This window comes from Heloderma suspectum, chromosome 5 (assembly GCF_057233095.1).
Source record: "Heloderma suspectum isolate Gila_16-S chromosome 5, 16-S_ref, whole genome shotgun sequence".
Lineage (NCBI taxonomy): Eukaryota > Metazoa > Chordata > Lepidosauria > Squamata > Helodermatidae > Heloderma > Heloderma suspectum.
Window position 1 is genome coordinate 33,415,745 of NC_139462.1, and position 22,383 is coordinate 33,438,127.

Genomic DNA, 22,383 nt, shown 5'->3' on the forward strand with positions numbered 1-22,383 from the left:
AGTGCAGCTGCGCAGAAGAGATTGTCCTGCCAACGCTATGCCAGGATTTCCGGAGTATTAAGCAGCTGCTAATTACTAAAAACTCATCTCTTTTTTTAAAAATATAATAGAGGTCAAGGAAGAAGGAAAGCAAACAGCCAGAGCAAAGCAACGGAAAACAGAGCAGGAGTCTCTTAAGGCTTTCTTTTGTACAGTTCAGTTTTCAGTGTCTTTATCTATATTGATCAATGCAAGGTCTGTCCTGCTATTTCAGATATGGATTTGTGAGTACAGGACATATACTATTTAGTGTTATTTCTGAACGGAGATGTGAGCTTCAGTCATTCCCCCTTTGGCTTGTCGAATCACAGTAAAATAATTTATTTACTTTCAATTTGTTGCTGAGGGTTACAGTTTTGCTTTCTACTTAAAAAAAAAAAAAGAGACTGCTATAGAGATAACAGGAATTTTACATCCATCCTCTTGGCTTACGGATGGCTTCAAACAGCTGCTACTAGAAAACATCAGCATTTGGCAGTCTCCCCAATGCCAAAGCAGCCAGTCAGAAGCAGGCTCAATGAAATCTGGTTCGTAAGTGAAATATTCTACTAGGATTCCAGGGAAAGATCAAGAATTGCGAGGACACTAAGAAAGTGATTGCATCCAGGGTTCCCAAAGCGGACAAGCTTACTGAGGTACAAGCAATTTAATAATTGCTTATTAAAGGAGAACTCCTTCCTAGCCACTATTCTTCATCATAGCATGAGGCAAAGCAGCAACTTTTGCAGACCTGTAACTCTAGGAAGGCCTGGCGTGCTATGGTCCATGGGGTCACAAAGAGTCGGACACGACTGAGCGACTGAACAACAACAACAACAACTCTACCATTCACTTTCCCAACTCGTACAACATGTGCTGCTGTGAGGCCTCCCTACTTTCTTTGTTCTTATTGCTTCTTCGGGGTGTGCGTGCATGCGCATGCGCGCACACACACAATCTCTGCTTTCCTTTCAAGTGAAGCAGATTTCTGGCCCTCTAGCCACTGACAAGGGTTTTCAGATTGGTGTGGAAGAGATTTCATGAATGGGTGTTAGCACCCTAAATAACTCCCTTTTCCTATCCCAGGAAATATCACTGCTTTCTATAGAGCCTTCCTAGCTTCCTAGCTCCTATGAATTTCTCACACTCCATTGCCTCCTGTCCTTCATTTGTGCCACCAATCCCTGCCCTCGCAAAAAACAGAAGTAACTTCAAAGTCTATCTCTTTAGAAGCAGAATCAAATTATGCAAAACAATAAATTTGCATATTTTATTGTGGCTTTCCTTATCTGGTAACATACAAACCTGCCGACATTGCCTCTACTTTAGCATCCTCCACAATTTCATCATTAGAGGATGAAATATAACAGTGCAATAAGAAATAGCTAAATTTCTCTCTCTCACACACACACACACACACCCCTACCTTAAGCATTCTGCTTTACTGGGTTATTTACATCATATGATGTTTTACATATCGCCAAAATGATCTATAGCTCTCTGTGATTTGTACCTTCTAAGAATGGAAGAATCCATCCTTTATTAATTGAATAGGAGCAAATATATGTTTTCAAATCAATGAAGTCTATGTCTGCTTTCCCCCTCTGGACATTTGCTCAGAGTTTGTTCTGCTTTCTCTCCTAACACCATAACGTATTTTAATATCTAATATTAAAAATTTCAGTCTATCTGGCAGTCATATTGGCTTTTGTACAATTCATTTGTGAAGCGCCTTTATTATAGCCGCTCTTGATCACTTACAAAATTCCTGCAGATACTGCAAAGCAGCCAGGAGCAATCTGTTAGCTTTGATACTGGCAACAGGCTGAAACTGAGCAGAGGAAAGTTTCAGCTGAACATCAGGGTAACATTTAGAAACCAAGGTCTATTAGCCACTGCAGTAATTTCCCAAGGGAGCCTCAGGAAGATTCAAGGCAGTAATTTAAAACTAGAATGGATAAAGAAGGGGAGGAAAAACCCACACAGCACAAATCTTGCAGTGAGAGAAAAAGGGATTTTACACATCTAGTTTATATAGAAACCTAAAGCAGTTTCTGAAGGTTTCTTTGGGCTTCTGGCTTGACTATGTGCACTAGTAGGGCAGTAGAACAGGAAACAAAATACTTCACTTCTAGCAAACAACAGAGAGCCAGTGTGGTGTAGTGCTTATAGTGTTGGACCGGGACTTTAGCGATTGGGATTAGTCTCCACTTGGCCATTAAGCTCACTGGCTGAGTTTGCAGTCACTGACTCTCAGCCTAACCTGCCTCACAGGGTTGTTGTGAGGATAAAATGGAGAGGGGGAAGATCATGTATGCTGCCTTCAGTTCCTTGGGTTGGGGGCAGGAGGGATATAAATGCAATAATAAATAAAAAATAAATGCGCCTTTTTATTTTCAGATATTATGATGGTCATAGTCCCCCCACTCCCCCAAAAAACCAGGACATAAGTTTTCTAACCCTCCCCCCTTGGGGACAGTATAGACCATATCAAATCTATATTGGTTAATTGACGTATTATACACTTATAATTCACGTTGATCAATCTGATCCTAACCTAAATTTCAGCTTTCACCAAGGAAGGTTTCTGTCCAAAGATTCTGCGGGGGGGGGGGGGGGGGGTGAAACAGGGGGCACTCCTTTGCAAAATCACAAACAAACCAGCTAGTAATTCACAAATCAATGCTGGCAAGTGGAATATGCGAATTTGGTCATGCTGCCCATCCAAGAGCATATTTTAGCCACTTCAGCTTTGTTTATGAATTCAGGGTGTAATATTTATGTAAATATCTTTTACACACATGCAATTACATGTCTAGTACACATATGTATTGTGTATTTAAGCATAATAAGTAATAACAGCATTAAGAACAATTATTAAAATATTAATTAATAACAAATAGAATCGGTTTTAATAGTGCAGTAGCATAGCCAATGCTGTACTGTACTTTTTGATTTATGGACTAATGCATTGTGATTATTTTCAGATACTGAGGCATACAATATTGCATAGTGTAAATGCACAGCCATTTGAAATATTATTTTGATTTGAGCATGGTTTAACACACAATGATATATATGAAGCAACCTGATATGACCATAGTTCACAAAAACATTAAAAACATAATGGTAGCTTTGAACAATCATACTAGTGTAGGTTTTAAATTGGGGGGGGGGCATAATTCACATGTACACATACACAAACATTTCAAATAACATGTCTATGTTATCCACGTATAATTCTGCACAGTCTCACAGAAATCAAGCAAAGATTTGGACGTATGTTGTTCAAGGCATTTAGAGGCTGTGGTTTAGAGACTTTTGTACCCCCAATTAAGCTCCCTCCACTACAACTCCCTACAAGCCTTTTGTTGATTTGGGAAATCTCTCCCCCCCACCCCACGCATTATCCCTTTGTTATCCTCCTTACATGTTGTTGCAGAACAGTAGTTTACTTGAAAGGAAGTCTTGTCAATTTCAGAAGAACTTGGTTCCAAACATCTGCACTAAAGGGCCCCATGGTGGCACTCTGCCCACAAAAACACAGAGGCCATCACACTGTCTGCACCAGTGCCACATCACCTATTCCTATATTATGACTTTGCTGAACGCTGATCCAGGAGACTACGTTGGCACAATACCAGGTATAACCATCAACCTCATATGTAGTTCAGGAGCAATGTACAAATCTGTCATAGATTTTTATTTATTTATTTATTATTTATTTACAGTATTTATACACCACTCCACATCAAAACAGCAAAGATGAAAGAATAAAACACCATGTTAAAACAATTAAAACATCTTAAAATTTTAATTAAAACATTTAAAAAAGAAACTGTCTTTTTATAACTGTCTCTATATCATACAGGATATAGAGATGGGTGAGGGGACAACTGTGGCTTAACAGAGGTGGCTTATGGATCATCCTAAAAGACTTTGCAGACCTCATGGAGCAAAAGACCGCAGTACAAACCTATGCACTGACTATACTATAATAAGCAGTTATATTGGGGGTGGCAACTGAGAGGCAGAACAGCACAGCCTTGCAAGTAAATCAACAGAAGTTACTAAACCACCTCAGATTTTGCTGGCCCTATCAGTCACTTTTAAAAGAAAAAAGGAACCAACTGTGAAGAGAAGCCCTGCTAGATCACACTAAAGGCCCATTGTCCAATATCCTTATTCCTACAGTGACCAACCAGATGTTTCCAGTAAGCTTGCAAGTAGGATTTGAAGGCAACGTCTTTTCCTCATTGTTGTTCCCTAACAACTGGTATTCACTGGCAGTGAAGATTCCATACAGCCATCAAAGATAAGGAAGTTTATATACTTAAAATTATTTCCAAGAAGATTTTCCCCTTGCCCTTTTTCTTTATTGTTCTATACCAGGGTAGGCAACCTGGTGTCCTCCAGATGTTTTGGACTACAACTTTCATCAGCCTCAGCCATCATGGCCAATGGACAAGAATTATGGGAGTTGTAGTCCAAAACAGCCAGAGGACACTGGGTTGTCTACTCCTGTTTTGTACAGATGTCATTACAATCTCAGAAATGGTATGTTTACAGGGAAAATACATTCTAGAGCCATGATTTAAAAACAAAAAGACACAATCTATTAGGAATCTCCCTCCACAAGACTGAAATGAATGGGAGCTATACTTTGTAGAACTTTTATGAAGCTCTTCAATGGAGTTTGTGCAGGAGAATTTTTCACTGAATTGTGTTCCAGAAGGCATAGAGGACAGCATTCCCATTCAGAGACACAATCAAAAGTAGGAGATAATTAAGACAGAAAGACCAAGGCACAAAGCATTTCATGCAAATCAATGAGCAGGTGGGAAAGTTTTCCAGCCTAGGACAAAGTCCAGTTTTTTTATCAAGCACAATTCATTCATTCCCCTGGCAACACTTTGTTGTGACTCTTTCTTTTCTTTCTTTCCCCTTATTTGTTATTTCTATTAACACCTGATAACATTAAAGGTCTTTGTCATGACATCCCTATTTTTTTCTTACCCATACAAACCAAACAATAAGTCTGTAAAGTGGTTTGCTGGGTCTGGGGAATGGATATCAATGCATGTAGGTTCCATTTGGAAGGGTATTCATATGGGATTGTGAGCTTTGGGGGCCAAGAACCATTCTCTTCAGCCTATGCTAACTTTGCATAATCTCTGCTTAGTGGAATTCCTTACTTCAGAAATGCTTATGCTTTTTGCCAGGGCAGTCAGGTAAATCACCAAAGCAAAGTTTCTTTATACACAGTGAGGAAAAAAAGGAAGTGAGGAAAGGCACCAGTATAGGAAACAAAGAGAAGAGGAGATGGCAAAGTAGTAGAGGAATAATTTTATTAGTGCCCAATGCATTTCAAGTCATGACTCTTGAGGGACAAATGAACCATTTTTTCAAAGGAAAGAGTCTTGCATATTATTTGATCAAGTAAACAAACATTACTTTCTAAGGCGGTGAATACTACTTAAGGAGACAGAAGACTCTTTAAGCAGCTCCTCTGAGAAAGCCATTGCCCCTGAAGAAGGATGGTATCATGATTCAAACCACACTGAGTCTTAATAAACCAATTGCCGTAGTACACCAGTGGTGTGGAACCTCTGGCCTGGGCCCCCGATTCAGCTCCCCTGGGCTCCAAGTCTGGCCCTCCAAGGTTTCCCCAAATGGCCACGCCCCACCCTCGTCCCACCAGCCACTGATCATTTTGTGATTTCCTAGTTTTTGTGGAGTTTCCTCCCCATTCTAAAAGGTTGAGCTGCCTCCCCTAGGGCTTAGTTACTGGCTGCTTTAAGCTAATATATGCTTGGGTTGGTGGTGTTGCCCCACTCTTTTGGCCGCTGGCGTTGGCCAGCCCACCACTGCAATGAACCCCCCAAGAGCTTTTCCAAAATTGAATTTAGCCCTCAGGCTGAAAAGATGTTACCCACCCCTGCTGAACACCTTTGAGATCTCTTTGTTTCCTGACTTAGTCCCACTCAAAGCCAGTCTAATAGTGGTAGCTGACAAGTTAAACAAAGCATGAAAGCACTCATTGGGCTAGAAGAGTTCCATTCCAGTAGGTGAAAGATCAGAATTCTGGTAACAGCTTCTGTGCTATATACAATACATGTTTTACAGTTATAATGTATCAGAATTCCCATTAGTTCTTCATTATTATTTGCACCTACCGGTGACTGGGGCATCTATATCCAGCAAATTTTTTTCCTGGCGGAGAATTGAAGCACCCTCTGTTATTATTCTCAAAGCAACACTCTCTTCCAGCCTTCCTTCCTTCATAAGGTGTGCCTTCAGGATATCCACTCGAGGCTTTCCATCATTGTCAAACACTTCCTTAGCTGTGAGCCGATGGCTTGGAGGAAATGGGACAGCTGCAAGAACAAAGATAGATGGGTTCAATACACCAAGTAAGCACATTGGTCCTGAAAAAAAAACAACATTTTAACTCTACTAGTGGTTACCCTTCTGGTTTTCAAAAACTCTCTGTATTTATTAAGATGGTTAGGCAGTAGGAGTCTCTCCTGATGCAGTTAGTAGGCTTCTTAAACACTTACATTTACTTTGTGACCCTTAGTAATTTAATTTAATTTTAAACCCTTAACTATGTTCTCATCCTGGAAAGAAAACAGTGGCAAATCCATGGATAGCACTGGATAAGAGAGCATGGCAGATGCAACTTTCAAAAAGATCACTTCATCTGAAGTGCTCATGTCTAAGAAAAGTAAGTGTAGTTACTCTGAATTCTCCTCTACTGCCACTTCCCCTGGCAATGCTTGGTTTTACCCATGGATATTTCAGCAACCACACAAAATGTTCTGATAAAGCACAGGCACCTTCATTGGTAGTTACAATGGCAAGTCAGCAATAAGTGGCTAGTGTGAAAGCAAGCACACACCTCTTAAGAAGCGTAGAAACAACCACAGTCCCACAAGGATGACAACCCTGACGTTTTGGGAACCAACTACAATGTTAAAAATGTTCCCCATCAAGAGCTTAGGGCAAAGTCTCCATTTTCACGTAGCAGAGATAGACTTTACAGAACACATACAATACTGATGCTTTCACGTTCTTGCTCCCAGCTGAAAGCAAGAGAGGTGATGCTCTCCGTTTCAAGGACCAAGATGAACCATTATCCAAGCTTAACTCCCTTTCCTAAATTGGAGTGGCATTAGAGGCTGCCTGCCTTGCCAGCTGCAGGTTATTATACTGACCCAAGCTGCTGCTGGGGGGAGGCTCAAATTATAGAAAAGTGAATGAAAAGCTCTGAGGAAGATTCAGAACTAGTACATCTACAATATGTACAGGCCAGTCACATCAAATGGAGTATATCTCCCATTATATTTGCAATTCCTAGATTTAACCAAGCAACACTTGAGGTTTCCACATCTTAAACTTTAAGACAAGAAGTAACCTTTCCCACTTTGGGGTCCCCAAATGTTGATGGAACAAAAATCCCATCATCCACAGCCAGCATAGCCAATGGTCAGGTGAAGGGAGTTGCAGTCCAACAACATCTGGGAGACAAGAAGAAAGGCTGTCTTAAAGAGCTGCTTCGGAGGCTACCTTTTCTATTCACTCAAAGGAGTGAGGGATGAGACGCTGAAACTCCTTGAAAGTATATTTCACAAGGCTCAGACGTCCAAGTGCCATGGTGGCACTTACATCTAATTTTAAGATGTAGTATAGATGATTTTACATCTATACTATTTGCAAAAGGAACTTCCAAGGCCGCTGTTCCCTTGCAGGTACATGATCTACTGGATGAAACGTGCTCCAGAACGGCCTCCTACATCAAGTATGTCATTCAGTTCAGTTCAAACGGGGAGTACAACAGGAGTGCCTCTAAATATGAAGGTTAAACAGATGATGTGTGCGAAAAACATAACTCTTGCACCTACACCACTCCCATGAGTGAAGAAAACATCCTAAAAAAATGGTTGAACCGACTATAAAAATGACTAGGTAAGCTAAAGAAGCAACTTTGTAGGAAAGAGATACACACACACATACACACTTAAAAAATATGTATATGCTGCCTTTTGGGACTCAAAAAAGGGCTCCAAAGGTGGTTTGTGAGAGCAGGCTGCATGCAGGAAGGAGAGGAAGGGGAAACCTTTCAATAACACTTATACTTCACTAATATAAGCAGTTACTGAATCATCTGCTCTTAAAAAGAGAGAGTTAAATCTGAGCTATGCTTCTGATAACTGGAATCCCCCAAAATGTAACAAGCAAACCAACCAACCAAAATTGGTAAATATTTCCTTTACAAGCTTGCAAATATTTTATCCCAGGTTTCACATTAACCATCATAAATACATCTATACTATTTGTAAAAGGAACTTCCAAGGCCGCTGTTCCCTTGCAGGTACATGATCTACTGGATGAAACATGCTCCAGAACGGCCTCCTACATCAAGTATGTCATTCAGTTCAGTTCAAACTGGGAGTACAACAGGAGTGCCTCTAAATATGAAGGTTAAACAGATGATGTGTGAGAAAAACATAAGTGAGTTCTCCCACGGCTCCCACTTATGGTTTTCAGGCTGCTATTCACATGCTGCAAACAATACATTAAGAGCTAGAGGATACAATCCTGGCTAGAGATGGGACCAGTCAGCTTCTTCTACAAGTTAGTGGACAGGAGAGGAGGTGCAGCAAGCAGGGAATCCTAATTTTAAGAAAGATATTATGGTACCATCATTTCTATTTATTTCCTATGTTGAAGCTCTTTAAAATGTTGATCACATTCCAACCAAGTACAGTTGCGTATATTTTTTCTGAGTAATATATATACACATATATATACACACACACTTGCACACATTATATGCTGTATAACTTGTATTTTCATTCCTTCATTAGTGAGCTCCTACTTAGACTGTTTTACTGTAGATGTTCCACAAGCATATTGGTGATAGACTAAGAATTATAATTAGGGAGTTTATTTGATTCTTTAGTGATCTTGTTATATTATTATGTATGTTCTTCCTTTTGTTAACATTATTTTTTAAACTTAATTTCAAAACAAAATAAAATATCTTGATTAAAAAAAGAGAGAGAGGAAGAGAACCTAAGCTCACATCCTGCTAAGGAAATTTCAGGATAATGTTTTTAGTTTTATACCAGGCTGGGAAAAAGGGTGACTGAGCTACCTGAAGTTAAACTTGCTTCAGAATTTTCTGAATCTGCAATGTTAAAAAAAAATCACCAACAAAAGAAATGCCATGCTCCAATGCAGGAGAAATGGTTAATGGTTTTGTTTAGTGCTGTCTGTGCCAGCAACACCAATGTTCTCAGCATAGCTATGGGAATAAGGTTCTTAATTAAACAGCCGCTGCGGTGCCAGCAGAGGGGAACACAACACCATTCTTGGCACACAATCCATGTACTATTGTTTTCTCCTTTAGCTTCCTGACATTTTAACAAGACAGTCTGGCTTCTATTTAGCTTACACTACATACAAGGGCAACCCTTTTAGGTTTGCATATAAGTATATGTACATGGTCCAGTAGAGATGCACAGTTGAATCTGATGATTTCGCTATGAATTGCAACACTGAATATTAAATGTCACTACTGTATAGTCCAGCTTTCCACAACCTGATGCCCCTCCAGATGTGTTCGGATGATGGGAGTTGTAGTCCAACACATCTGGAGGACATCAGGTTGGAGAAAGCTGGACTAGTGAAACCACATCAGAGCATGTCAGGCACAGAGAGCCTCAGTCTCTTCTCCTACCCTTTCCCATCTGCACTGACCTGTTTGTGATGGTTGCTCCAGCCTGAGCAACCATACTACTTAGTGCTAATACACAATATCATAAGATAGGGGAGCTGGGATTGGAATCAACATGAATAGCAGGCATATGAGACACCCCACCAACATAGTCAAATGAGGAAGGAAGATGACTTATCCCACAACGTATCTAACACTAGCTTAAAGTATTGGAAGGTTTACACTGCAGCAGACCAATGTATCTGATTGTCATGTCTAGAAAGCCAAGTTAAATACTGAAAGGATATGTCATTTAACTATAACTGGATATCAGTACCCAACTTCCTGAAACTGTACAATTCTCTCAACCCAGAAATCTGCGAGAAAAGAAACCAGAATTTCTAAAAGGAAATCATGTTCACATGAACTACTTCAATTTATTTTCATTTGTGAGTTGCCTTGAGTTTGAGTTACACAATTGGAAGGCTGAAGGCTTTTATTTCACTGGTTTTAAGGCGCAAACAGACATTACTATAATTGTGTGCCTAGAAGCTATGTCTTTTTTCTATTTTTTACTCTAAAGGGACCAGATCCAAATCTTAAAAACCTCCCTACCATCCAAAGCTAAGGTACCAGTCAGGATAGGAGACCTTTACCTACTCTAGAGTAAAAATGGGCGTGGGGAGAGATGTAGCCACTAGACATTTAGGTATTTTAAAGTTCATAGTTATTTATAGTTGATATTGGCCAAATATATTAAAGCAGCCCAGTCATGCTTCATTATCATTTAATCATCTGTCTGGAGAGGAGAACTGACAGGCTGGCATTTCAAATAGAATGACAAATATATATCGTTCATGACATTACACTATAGACATTTTAATGACATGTTTAATAACAAAGAATAACAAAGTATTCAAGAGGATTTGTGCCATTAAATATGGGCGGCAAATCTTTCTTTTTTAAAAAACATCTTTTGAGTTATTGAAAATGCAGCACAGTAGTGTTTTCCGTTGCTCCAAGCTGAAAGTACTATTTAAGCCAGTAGTATCCATCTGATACTAGCTAATTACTATTTTCCAGCTGCAAATGATTAATGGTTAATTAACATAATGTAGAAAAAAGGCAGAGCCATAAATGGTTGACCACTTGCCTTCTCATATGATTTGTACAAGGTATGTGCATATTTTAACATATGCACGATGTGTATATATTTTATTTGCACAAAAGCAGTAAAATGAATAAAACCAAATGAAACACAAAATGGGTCTCTCTTAAACCATGCAATTCATGTCATCACCAAGAGAGGGCAGTAATGATTCCTACAATATGCACAGACCACCAGTCACCTGGGAGAATTTCTCCCCGAAACTTCGGGGGGCCGAGCGCCAACGTGTTCGGCCCCCCGAACAAGTTTAGGGGAGAAATCCTCCGCCCCCCCCGCCCCCCCCCCGGGACGGGACTTACCTTCCCTGAATGTCCCTCCCGGCGGCGGGTCCGGCTGGCGGTTCGTCCGGTGTTCGAGCGGGGCGGGAGCGGCAGCCGGTCTTTTGACCGGCTGCCGCCCCCGCCATTGCAATGAAAGAAAAAAAAAAAAAGTCCCCTGATAGGCTACGTGACGATTCACGTAGCCTATCACGGCAAGATTTGCAAAGTCAGCCGTGATAGGCTACGTGAATCGTCACGTAGCCTATCACGGGTGACTTTAAAAAAAAAAAAAGTGTGTACGGATAATGGCGGCCCCCATAGGGAGCCGCCATTCCCCTTCCTTATTTGGTCGCTGTAGTCTACGTCAATGTTTACATAGACTACGGCGAAAATAAGGGCAACGCTATTTGCGTTGCCCTTATTTTCGCTGTAGTCTACGTAAACATTGACGTAGACTACAGCAACTAAATAAGGAACGCGAATGGCGGCTCCCTATGGGGGCCGCCATTCGCGTACGCGCTTTTTTTTTTTTTTTAAAGTCACCCGTGATAGGCTACGTGACGATTCACGTAGCCTATCACGGCTGACTTTCCAGATCTAGCCGTGATAGGCTACGTGAATCGTCACGTAGCCTATCAGGGGACTTTTTTTTTTTTTTTTTTTTTACTTTCGTGTTCGCGGCCGGGCGAGGCGGGAAGCCTCCTCCCCGGCCTGAATTTCGGCCGGGCGAGGCGGGAAGCCTCTCCCCCCGGCCTGAATTTCGGCCGGGCGAGGCGGGAAGCCTCCCCCCCCGGCCTGAACTTCGCGGGGGGAGCAGCGAAGCGCTCCCCCCCACCGCGAAAAAGCTGCGAGAAAAGGTAAGTGACTTTCGTTCACCCCTACCTGGTATAACTCCTCCTCCAGATAACTCTTAAAATAGGCTTCAGATTCTTGGTAGCATAGAAAAGCAATTTCCAGAGCAGTTAGTCCACTGCTGAAAACACAAGAAAGAGTCCTGTGGTACCTTGAAGACTAAGAAATGTATTGTAGCATAACCTTTCAAGGACAAGTATCCACTTCAGTTCGCAGATATATACATATGTAAAGAACAATATTGTTTAGGAACCTGGAATGTCAGATCAATGAATCAAGGTAAGCTGGAGGTGGTCAAACATGAGATGGCAAGATTGAACATCGACATCTTGGGAATCAGCGAACTAAAATGGACAGGCATGGGCGAATTTAATTCAGGTGACCATCTTATCTACTATTGTGGGCAAGAATCCCTTAGAAGAAATGGAGTAGCACTCATAGTCAACAAAAGGGTGGGAAAAGCAGTATTGGGGTACAATCTTAAAAATGATAGAATGATCTCAGTACGAATCCAAGGCAAACCATTCAACATCACAGTAATTCAAGTCTATGCCCCAACCACTGAGGCCGAAGAAGCTGAGGTTGATCGGTTCTATGAAGACCTACAACACCTTCTAGAACTAACACCAAAAAAGATGTCCTCTTCATCATAGGGGATTGGAATGCTAAAGTAGGAAGTCAAGAAATCACCGGGATAACAGGCAGGCATGGCGTTGGTGTACAAAATGAAGCAGGACAAAAGCTAATAGAGTTTTGCCAAGAGAACATGCTGATCATAGCAAACACTCTTTTCCAACAGCACAAGAGGCGACTCTACACATGGACGTCACCAGATGGTCAATATCGAAATCAGATTGATTATGTCCTTTGCAGCCAAAGATGGAGAAGCTCCATACAGTCAGTCAAAACAAGACCTGGAGCTGACTGTGGCTCAGATCATGAGCTGCTTCTTGCAAAATTTCGGCTTAAATTGAAGAACGTCGGGAAAACCACTAAACCGTTCAGGTATGACCTAAATCATATCCCTTCTGAATATACAGTGGAGGTGAGGAATAGATTTCAGGGATTAGACCTGATAGACAGAGTGCCTGAGGAACTATGGACGGAGGTCCGTAACATTGTTCAGGAGGCAGCAACGAAATCCATCCCAAAGAAAAAGAAATGCAAGAAAGCAAAGTGGCTGTCTGATGAGGCTTTACAAGTAGCTGAGGAAAGAAGGGAAGCAAAAAGCAAGGGAGAAAGGGGAAGATATACCCAACTGAATGCAGAGTTCCAGAGAATAGCAAGGAGAGACAAGAAGGCCTTCTTAAATGAACAATGCAAAGAAATCGAGGAAAACAACAGAATGGGAAAGACTAGAGATCTCTTCAAGAAAATCGGAGATCTCAAGGGAACATTTTGTGCAAAGACGGGCATGATAAAGGACAAAGAAGGCAGGGACCTAACAGAAGCAGATGAGATTAAGAAGAGGTGGCAAGAATACACAGAAGAACTATACAGGAAAGATCTGAATGTCCCTGATAGCCATGAGAGTGCGGTCACTGAACTTGAGCCGGACATCCTAGAGAGTGAAGTCAAGTGGGCCTTAGGAAGCATTAGTAACAACAAAGCTAGCAGAGATGACAGTATTCCAGCCGAGCTATTTAAAATCCTAAAAGATGATGCTGTTAAAGTGCTGCATTCAATATGCCAACAAATCTGGAACACTCAACAGTGGCCACAAGACTGGAAAAGGTCAGTTTACATTCCAATTCCAAAGAAGGGCAACGCCAAAGAGTGTTCAAACTACCGCACAATTGCGCTCATTTCACATGCCAACAAGGTGATGCTCAAAATCCTACAAGCTAGGCTTCAGCAGTATGTGAACCAAGAACTACCGGAAGTACAAGCTGGGTTTAGAAGAGGCAGAGGAACTAGAGATCAAATCGCCAACATTCGCTGCATCATGGAGAAAGCAAGAGAATTCCAGAAAAACGTCTATTTCTGCTTCATCGACTACGCTAAAGCCTTTGATTGTGTGGATCACAACAAACTGTGGCAAATTCTTAAAGTGATGGGAGTACCAGACCACCTTACCTGTCTCCTGAGAAACCTGTACGAGGGTCAAGAAGCAACAGTCAGAACCAGATATGGAACAACCGATTGGTTCAAAATTGGGAAAGGAGTACGACAAGGCTGCATATTGTCACCCTGCTTATTTAACTTATATGCAGAGTACATCATGAGAAATGCCGGGTTGGATGAATCAGAGGTTGGAATTAAGATTGCTGAGAGAATTATCAACAACCTCCGATATGCAGACGATACCACCCTAATGGCAGAAAGCGAAGAGGATCTCAAGAGCCTCTTGTTGGGGGTGAAAGAGGAGAGTGCAAAAGCTGGTTTGAAACTCAACATTAAAACAACTAAGATCATGGCATCTGGCCCCATCACTTCCTGGCATATAGAAGGGGAAGAAATGGAAGCAGTGACAGATTTTACTTTCTTGGGCTCCAAGATCACCGCAGACGGTGACTGTAGCCATGAAATTAAAAGACGCTTGCTCCTTGGGAGGAAAGCTATGGCCAACCTAGATAGCATAGTAAGAAGCAGAGACATCACCTCGCCGACAAAGGTCCGTCTAATCAAAGCTATGGTTTTCCCAGTAGTAATGTATGGCTGTGAGAGCTGGACTATAAGGAAGGCTGAGCACTGAAGAATTGATGCTTTCGAACTGTGGTGCTGGAGAAGACTCTTACGAGTCCCCTGGACTGCAAGGAGGTCAAATCAGTCCATCCTAAAGGAAATCAACCCTGAGTGCTCATTGGAAGGCCAGATACTGAAGCTGAAGCTCCAATATTTTGGCCACCTAATGCGAAGAGAAAACTCCCTGGAAAAGACCCTGATGCTGGGAAAGACTGAAGGCAAAAGGAGAAGGGGACGGCAGAGGATGAGATGGCTAGATGGCATCACGGATGCAATGAATATGAACTTGAGCACGCTCCGGGAGAGTGCGCAGGACAGGAAGGCCTGGCGTGCTATGGTCCATGGGGTCACGAAGAGTCGGACACGACTGAACGACTGAACAACAACAACAACAACATTGCCCAGAGTGGCCGGGTGACCGGCCAGATGGGTGATTAAGAAATTAAATTAATAAATAAATAATAAATAAAAATGGGAAAATACAGTCTCTGGCAATCCTTTGTAAAGCTTAAGATAAGCAAAAGGACCATTCACATCAGCAGTAAATGGTGACAACAGTTATCCCAGTTTTGTTATTTGTTAATTAAAATGTATGTTAATTAATTTGGGGGGGGGGAAATCTCTAACAGCACAAACTAAAGAAACTTTACGCATTGAGAAGAAGCTAAAACTAGCACTTATTAAGACCCTGAAGGAGCAGGAAAAAGACTGAGGTTGAATTCAATAAGTGACTTTTTCACTTTAAAAAAACCCACACAATTTGATGAACAGATACCTTAACTGCACTCCTAGCCCACAGTTATGTCCCATTGGTTTTAATGAGATTAAGATATGACTCACACATCATTCTGCAGCAAAGCCATGTTTGTTACTGTGTGAACATAGGAACAGAAAGTTGCGAGCAAACCAAGCCCCCTAGCACATATACCCCTATCATATGTGCATTGCTCGTAGCGTACATTAACTACTGACGTGCTATTTACCTGTAGATTGCTTACTATTGTTTTTTAATCATCTACTTTTATAGCATCATCAGAAAAAAAAAGTGCTTTAAGGAATAAGAGTCCCCAGCCAACTCAAGGAACTTACAATGCGTGGAGTGGTTCTTAGTAGTGTTTAGTTTTTGTCTGAATAGCAGTGCTTCTTCTCAAAGCCGCAGTAGAGAAAATCACAGCTGCAGGCATGTTTGATATTTCATATTACAAAAAGTTTAACCTTTCTGCACATACCTAACAGCACTCTAGGCTGGAAAAAAAAGGCTAATTGGGCTGTTTATATTGTCTTTCACTACTGAACAACACATAAAACCAGAGAAAACGTCTTGCTGCCTCTACCTCAACCTGCACATGGCATCTCCCTCAGGGCTCAGAAGAAAGAGAAACTATTGGGGATTGCCTTTTAACTGTGTAGAATCTGCCCTTGGGGATCCTGGTTCCCTAGATGATATTGCAACAAGTTGAAAACACAAATGGCTTTCCCCTCATTGTTCCTGTAAACTTTCCTGTACCAGAAACACCAGCCGATGCCATCATGAAATGCCATCATGCGCTTCTTATGTGGATTGCCCAATATCCAGTCAAAGCAAATAAACAAAGCCCTAATAATGACTGTGTTTCATTGGTGAACTAGAAAAGCGTAAAGGGAAGTGTTATTTTTTCCCCCACCATATTATTTCTTCATGCCACAGAAGCCAGTCTCACAACAACAACAGGTTCTGTGGATCCAAAACATTTTAAGTGTTTGCGTCTTGTGGAGTCCATGTGTTGTCTCTTGAGCCATGCATGACTCCTGGGCAATTTAGCAGAGTCAAGAGGAATGGAGATGAACAAATGCTTCTTTCTGTGCAATTCTGCTGGGACAGCAACAAAGTGAGTAACATACGAACATTTTTATTTGCCCTATTAGTCACAACCTAAGCACAACCCAGTCAAGCTTTCCTACTGGTCACTTCAAAGCAACTGATACATAGCACAGTTACCATGGCTATTTATGAACCTGCAATTCCCTTTTCCCAGACACACTGGGTTGGATCCAGATGCAGCTTGACTAATGAGAGTGGCCTTAGAACATAGGAAGCTGCTTCATACTGAGTCAGACAACTGGTTCAATATTGCCCAGTATTGTTGACACTGAGTGGCAGCAGCTCTCTGGAGTTGCAGGCAGGAATTTTTCCAGCCCTACCTGGAGATGTCAGGGATTGAACCTGGGACTTTCTGCATGCCAAGTATGTGCTCTACTACTGAGCCACAGCCCATTCATCCCCTCTAGGGCCCCCAATGCTACACAGAAGTTTGGGGAACCCTGCTGAATGGGGTAGGATGTTGAGGAGAGATCCCCGAAAATCACGCAGAGACAGCTTCTGTGAGTGGAAGCTACAGTCTAGGCACAAACATGTCCCACTGCTTCCTTAACCAGCTGTTGCTACTAACCGTGATTTGAAAACCCTGGTAGCATTAACTATGGGGCTGTTCATACAACACACTAACCCACACTCGGTGATTGAGTGTGGCTTGTTTTGAAACGTGGGTTGTTTGTTGAACTGTGGGTTAGCGTGCTGTCTGAATGCAGCACGTTTTCTGCAGGGTGGTTATCATGTTGTCTGAATGCAGACAGGGTGGCTTGTTAACCATGAAGTGTGACTTGTTAACCACCCTGAACAACCCAGCAACAAACCACGGGTTTATTCAAGACAGTAAACCACACTGCACATATAACAAGCCACCCTGGCTATGTTCAGACAACACACTAGCCCACAGTTCAACAAACAACCCACAGTTCAAAACAGCCCACACTCAACCAGTGAGTGTGGGTTAGCATGTCATGTGAACAGCCCCAGTGAGACCTTTTCAGATATTCCAGCCTTTTCGTGAAAACCGTAACAGAACACAGGTCAGGTGGGGTTGCTAGGTTCCATCCCAATACCTGCAAGTTCATTTACATGACTGCAATGTGGCTACATGCATGCAAGCATACACACACAGGCGCGCCACCGTAGATATGCAAAAAAATATGTGGACAGTGGACGCAGGTTCTGCTTCGCTTCCTCTACCCTACCTGCATTCACTGAATACACAGAGGAAAGCCGCCCAAGGATCTGAAAAAGGGCCAAAACAGACATTATTTTAAATACATATCTAGCAGCTATGTCTTCTTTTCATTTGTACTCTAGAAATGGTGCAGGGCCCCCAATCCAGATCCTACGGTGAGGGTAGGGGAGCTTTACAGATCTGTATCAGGGGTCCTTCACCTACTCTAGAATACAAATGAAAAGATGTTATAGCTGCTAGACCTACATTAAAATAATGTCTGTTTTGGCCCTAATACAAGTAAGGCATTATTTGTTTTTGCTTTTTTCCACCTAGCAGAAACATAGAGCACCTCACATTCCTGAGAATATTTCAAGAGCTGCTCTAGTCTGGGTCATCTCAAATAAATAATTGCCTGCATTTCCTAAAGATGCTCTCCTGTTTCACATATTATATTTATTGGTATTAATGCAGTCAATAGATTAGTTTTAAGATCAAACTACATGTTACATTAATTATGTAGTATACATCCCCCCCTCAACTTTGTTTACTCCAAAGTAAGCATACAGTCCACAGATCTGGATTAAGACCACTCTGTACAAGAAGGGGAAATTTATAATCCATCTCTCCCCAGTTACTTCCCCCCGCTCCCAAATCCTTCCGCTGGTGTCCTGTAGTTAAAAAAGAGGAGAACCTCCGTTGATGCCAATGGAGACTTTCTTTTTAAACTACTGCATGTGAAATTTGGGGAGGGAAATGGCTGGGGAGGATTAAACTTTCCTTCTGTGTCCATGGTGGTCCCAATCCAGATCCCAGGTATACACACTTACTGTGGAGGAAATAAAATGTAGAGGGGGAGCTGCACACTACGCAATGAATGTAACATGTAGTTTTACAATTCCCCCCCCCAAATTAATGTAATGCGCATCAGTATTGCAATTTCGCCCAAAATTCACTACTCAAAATGAAGTCAACCAAATCTTTTGAAGTTTTACGCCCCTAACATATAACATCCCATGCCTATTAATTCTTGGGACATTGCTGGAGTCCAAATACAATTCTAGCCGAAGGAACGACTGCATTATATTCCATGTTAAATTCTTCAAGATACACGTTGTACTATGCACCAACTATGGAGGAGAAGAACTATGCAAAAAGGAAACCAGTGACCAATATTTTCCATTTTTGGGGAGGGAAAAGTGTCATAAACGCTGTCAGCTAGGCATAATTAAAGCATGAATTTTTCATCTGCTTGAATAAGGCAAGAGAAAGATGAGGGCATATTTGCAGAGAACAATTGCTGTGAAATAACAGCTATTTTAGACTTATTTTGCCAAGTTGGTTGTTACAGGTGACATACAGTACATAGAAAGTGAGTCATGACAGTCCATGGTTGCTAAGGAACAGCACAGTCACGGCCCACTTATAGTAGAGGAGCCTGCCAAACAAAGTCCTACACTGGATAACTACCAGAGGATGTATAGATAGATCAGCCTCCTTGTTCTCACATTGTAGCACTATGAAGGTGCTATAAATGACATAAAAAAATAACACCTTGAGTGACTTGAAGTTCCAAGAACCACACTAGCGGAACACAAAATTTATATACAACATTCGCCGTAGTTTTTACTCTGGCAACCATTTTGTCAATTCTTTTACCCTCAACATTTATTTTTATTTGTTACATTTCTATCTCGCCTTTTCCTCAAAGGAGCCGAAGGCAGCATACATGATCCTCTCAACAACGATGAGAGGTAGATTAGGCCGAGAGTTGGTGACTGGCCTGAAGTCACCAGTGAACTTCATGGCGAGAATGGGGATATGAACCAGGGTCTCTCCAACACCCTAACCAGTACATCACACCGGCTCTCTCTGCCTGAAGACAAAAATGTAACTGCATTGCTGAAGAAAAACCAATGCCATACACTGGAATGTGTACACCCATCTAAAGAATGGAAATAAATTTTTTGAGAATTTTTTTAAAGAGTTACTTCGAGATCCTTCTGACCACTGACTGGACTGGATTGAAACCACAACATGTTGCACTGCCTCATTAAGCAACCTGGGAACACTATGCCAGGGAGAGCACAACAGGTTGATGCAGCTGTGCCAGAAAGAGGTGTCATTAGGAGATTATTGTCCTAGCATAAAACAAAGCCACTGTATGGTACAGAACTGGACAGAGATGGAGGTACAGCAGATAGTAGGATAGCAGAAGATCTACCTGTTCATCAGTCTAAAGGCACTTTAGGCACCAGAAAGTTACTAGGTCACAGACCTGCTAGTAGTCATCTGTTAGAATGGCATGTCCCACTAGCTTTGGAAAATGGAATAATAACAACAATCACTTATTACTAATGAAGTAGTACTAATAAAGTGTTAAGAGAGAAAATAACAGCACAATGGCTGGTTGACTTATTCTGTTCTAACTCCAGGTTCTTGGAGAACTTTGCTTTAAAAAAATGAGGCTGAAATCCAAAATGCTGCTTTTCATTGCAATCCTATTCATGTCTTTTCATAAGTAAGACCTACTGAATTTGATGGGACTTACTTCAAAGTAAGTGTGCAGGGGATTGCAGCCTTAGGTATATAGGCCTAGTGGATTTTTTTTTTTTTACTATTTTAAGGAGCAATCCTATGCATGTTTAGGCAGAAAGATGTCCTACAACTCCCAGCATTTCCCAGCCAGCAAGCTGGCTCAGGGCTTTTTTTCTATCTGAACATGCATAAGATTGCACCCTTATTTTTTAAATGAGGGTCCTACAGCATCACTACCATCATCTCGCAATCTTTTTTGGAAGGACCCTCATTTTCCAAAAGAGGAGCGCCATACAGCACGATGATCTGGTGTTTTGAAAAACATCAGTCCAATGACTTGTTCACCCAGTCCTTCATCAAGGCCTGGATCTAGAGTTCCAATGGTTATTTCAATGTGTGTTTTCTTGTTAGACTAATGAGCCAAGCATAATTGAGAGCCAGTGTGGTATAGTGGCGAGAGTGTTGGACTGGGAGTCGGGAGATCCGGGTTCTAGTCCCCACTCAGCCATGGAAGCTCACTGGGTGACTTTGGGCCAGTTACAGACTCTCAGCCCAACCCACCTCACAGGGTTGTTGTTGTGAGGATAAAATGGAGGAGGAGGAGGACCATGCATGCTGCCTTAGGTTCCTTATGGAGGAAAAAAGATGGGATATAAATGTAATTAATAACTAACTAACTAAAATCAGTACAAAAGTGTATGCGCATTTATCCATGCATGTGCACAGAGTAGCTTACATCCTAAAAACTGCAGGTGGAATTCTGCTCATGGATTTGGATTTTCTTGCTCCCTCTTTCCCACTGCAGTCCCCTGCACACCCCAAAGCTGATTCAGGGGTCAGAGGATCCTTGGGAATGGCTGTCAGTGTGGTATGGGGGTTAAATCAGTGGAAATCAGAGATTCTCTCGTGTGCGTTTTCCACTCATGCTAGGACACCGCTAGCTTGGTGTACTCATGCTAATGCACCAAGCCAATGTGCGTTACATATCCTTCCATACACACATCATCTTCTATTTTAACGTCAATTGCTATTTTAAAAAAACTTCTTTAAAAAAACACCGGGAAGCACAGTCGAGCTCAACAGAAATCCCTTTAAGTGTAGACTAGCACATACAGGATTACATCTGGAAAAGCTGATTGCAACGTCCTGACCTTCGTCAGTGGAATTTACTTTTGAACTTCACATCCCACCCAAGTTTGTTCCATCAGCTTCCAAGCAGTGTGTTGACAGCTTTTGCTTTTATTAGATACTGAACAAAGAACAGTTACACCCCATTTAAGAACAGAACCCCCCCCACACACACACACACCCCAAAGCCATGTGCTACAATGGAAAATGTAACTGCTCCAACGCAGTTTAGGTAAATGGGCATGTTAGGGATACACCTGATAACACAAACTGTTATCTGAGTCTGTTTCCCGCCTCCCAGCTGAGCAGAGCAGAGCAGAGCAAGCTGCTCCAGCTGGTCCAGGGACTACAGAAGCAGGCAAGCTCCCAGAGAGCGAGCGAACAGAGCGAGCGAACAGGGGGAGCAAACAGGAGTTGGCCAGGGGAGTTGCAGTGGTTGAAGAGACAAAGGAGACAAAGGAGACAGAGGCTAAGAGGTAAGTGGGTTGCAGGAAGCCCAGGGCGCTGCCCTTTATCCTTCTGACTGGCTGTGAGCTCACCAGGAGCTTCTGAGAGCTCCAACTGAATTGGAGGGGTGTGGCCTGAGTACTCCCAGCAGCTGACTGGGCGGGAAGCTTCAGTCTGTTTCCCGCCTCCCAGCTGAGCAGAGCAGAGCAGAGCAAGCTGCTCCAGCTGGTCCAGGGACTACAGAAGCAGGCAAGCTCCCAGAGAGCGAGCGAACAGAGCGAGCGGACAGGGGGAGCAAACAGGAGTTGGCCAGGGGAGTTCGGCAGGGGAGGTCAAGGGGGAGGCCCCTAACATTTTTTTTTTATTTTTTTTTTACTAACTTTTTTTCATTTATTTGTCTTGTAACACACACTTCCACACCAGTGGGACTCTGCTTTTAACCTCTACTGAGTAGAGGAGCAGGCACAGGCTAGTCTAGAACAATCACAAAGCTAGACACAAAAAGGGAAAAGAGGCTATGGAAGGACAAGACTCTCCAGT

The 22,383-nt window shown here is 42.1% G+C and overlaps 1 protein-coding gene across 1 annotated transcript in view; it reads right to left on the bottom strand.

The window, feature by feature from the left end:
• PPP3CA (protein phosphatase 3 catalytic subunit alpha) overlaps nt 1-22,383 on the bottom strand; it is a 271,308-nt gene that overhangs the window by 153,072 nt on the left and 95,853 nt on the right. Inside the window, exon 2 of the mRNA XM_084855718.1 lies at nt 6,195-6,395. Within this exon, the coding sequence (XP_084711844.1) occupies nt 6,195-6,395 (201 nt within the window). The remainder of the gene's footprint in view (nt 1-6,194; nt 6,396-22,383) is intronic.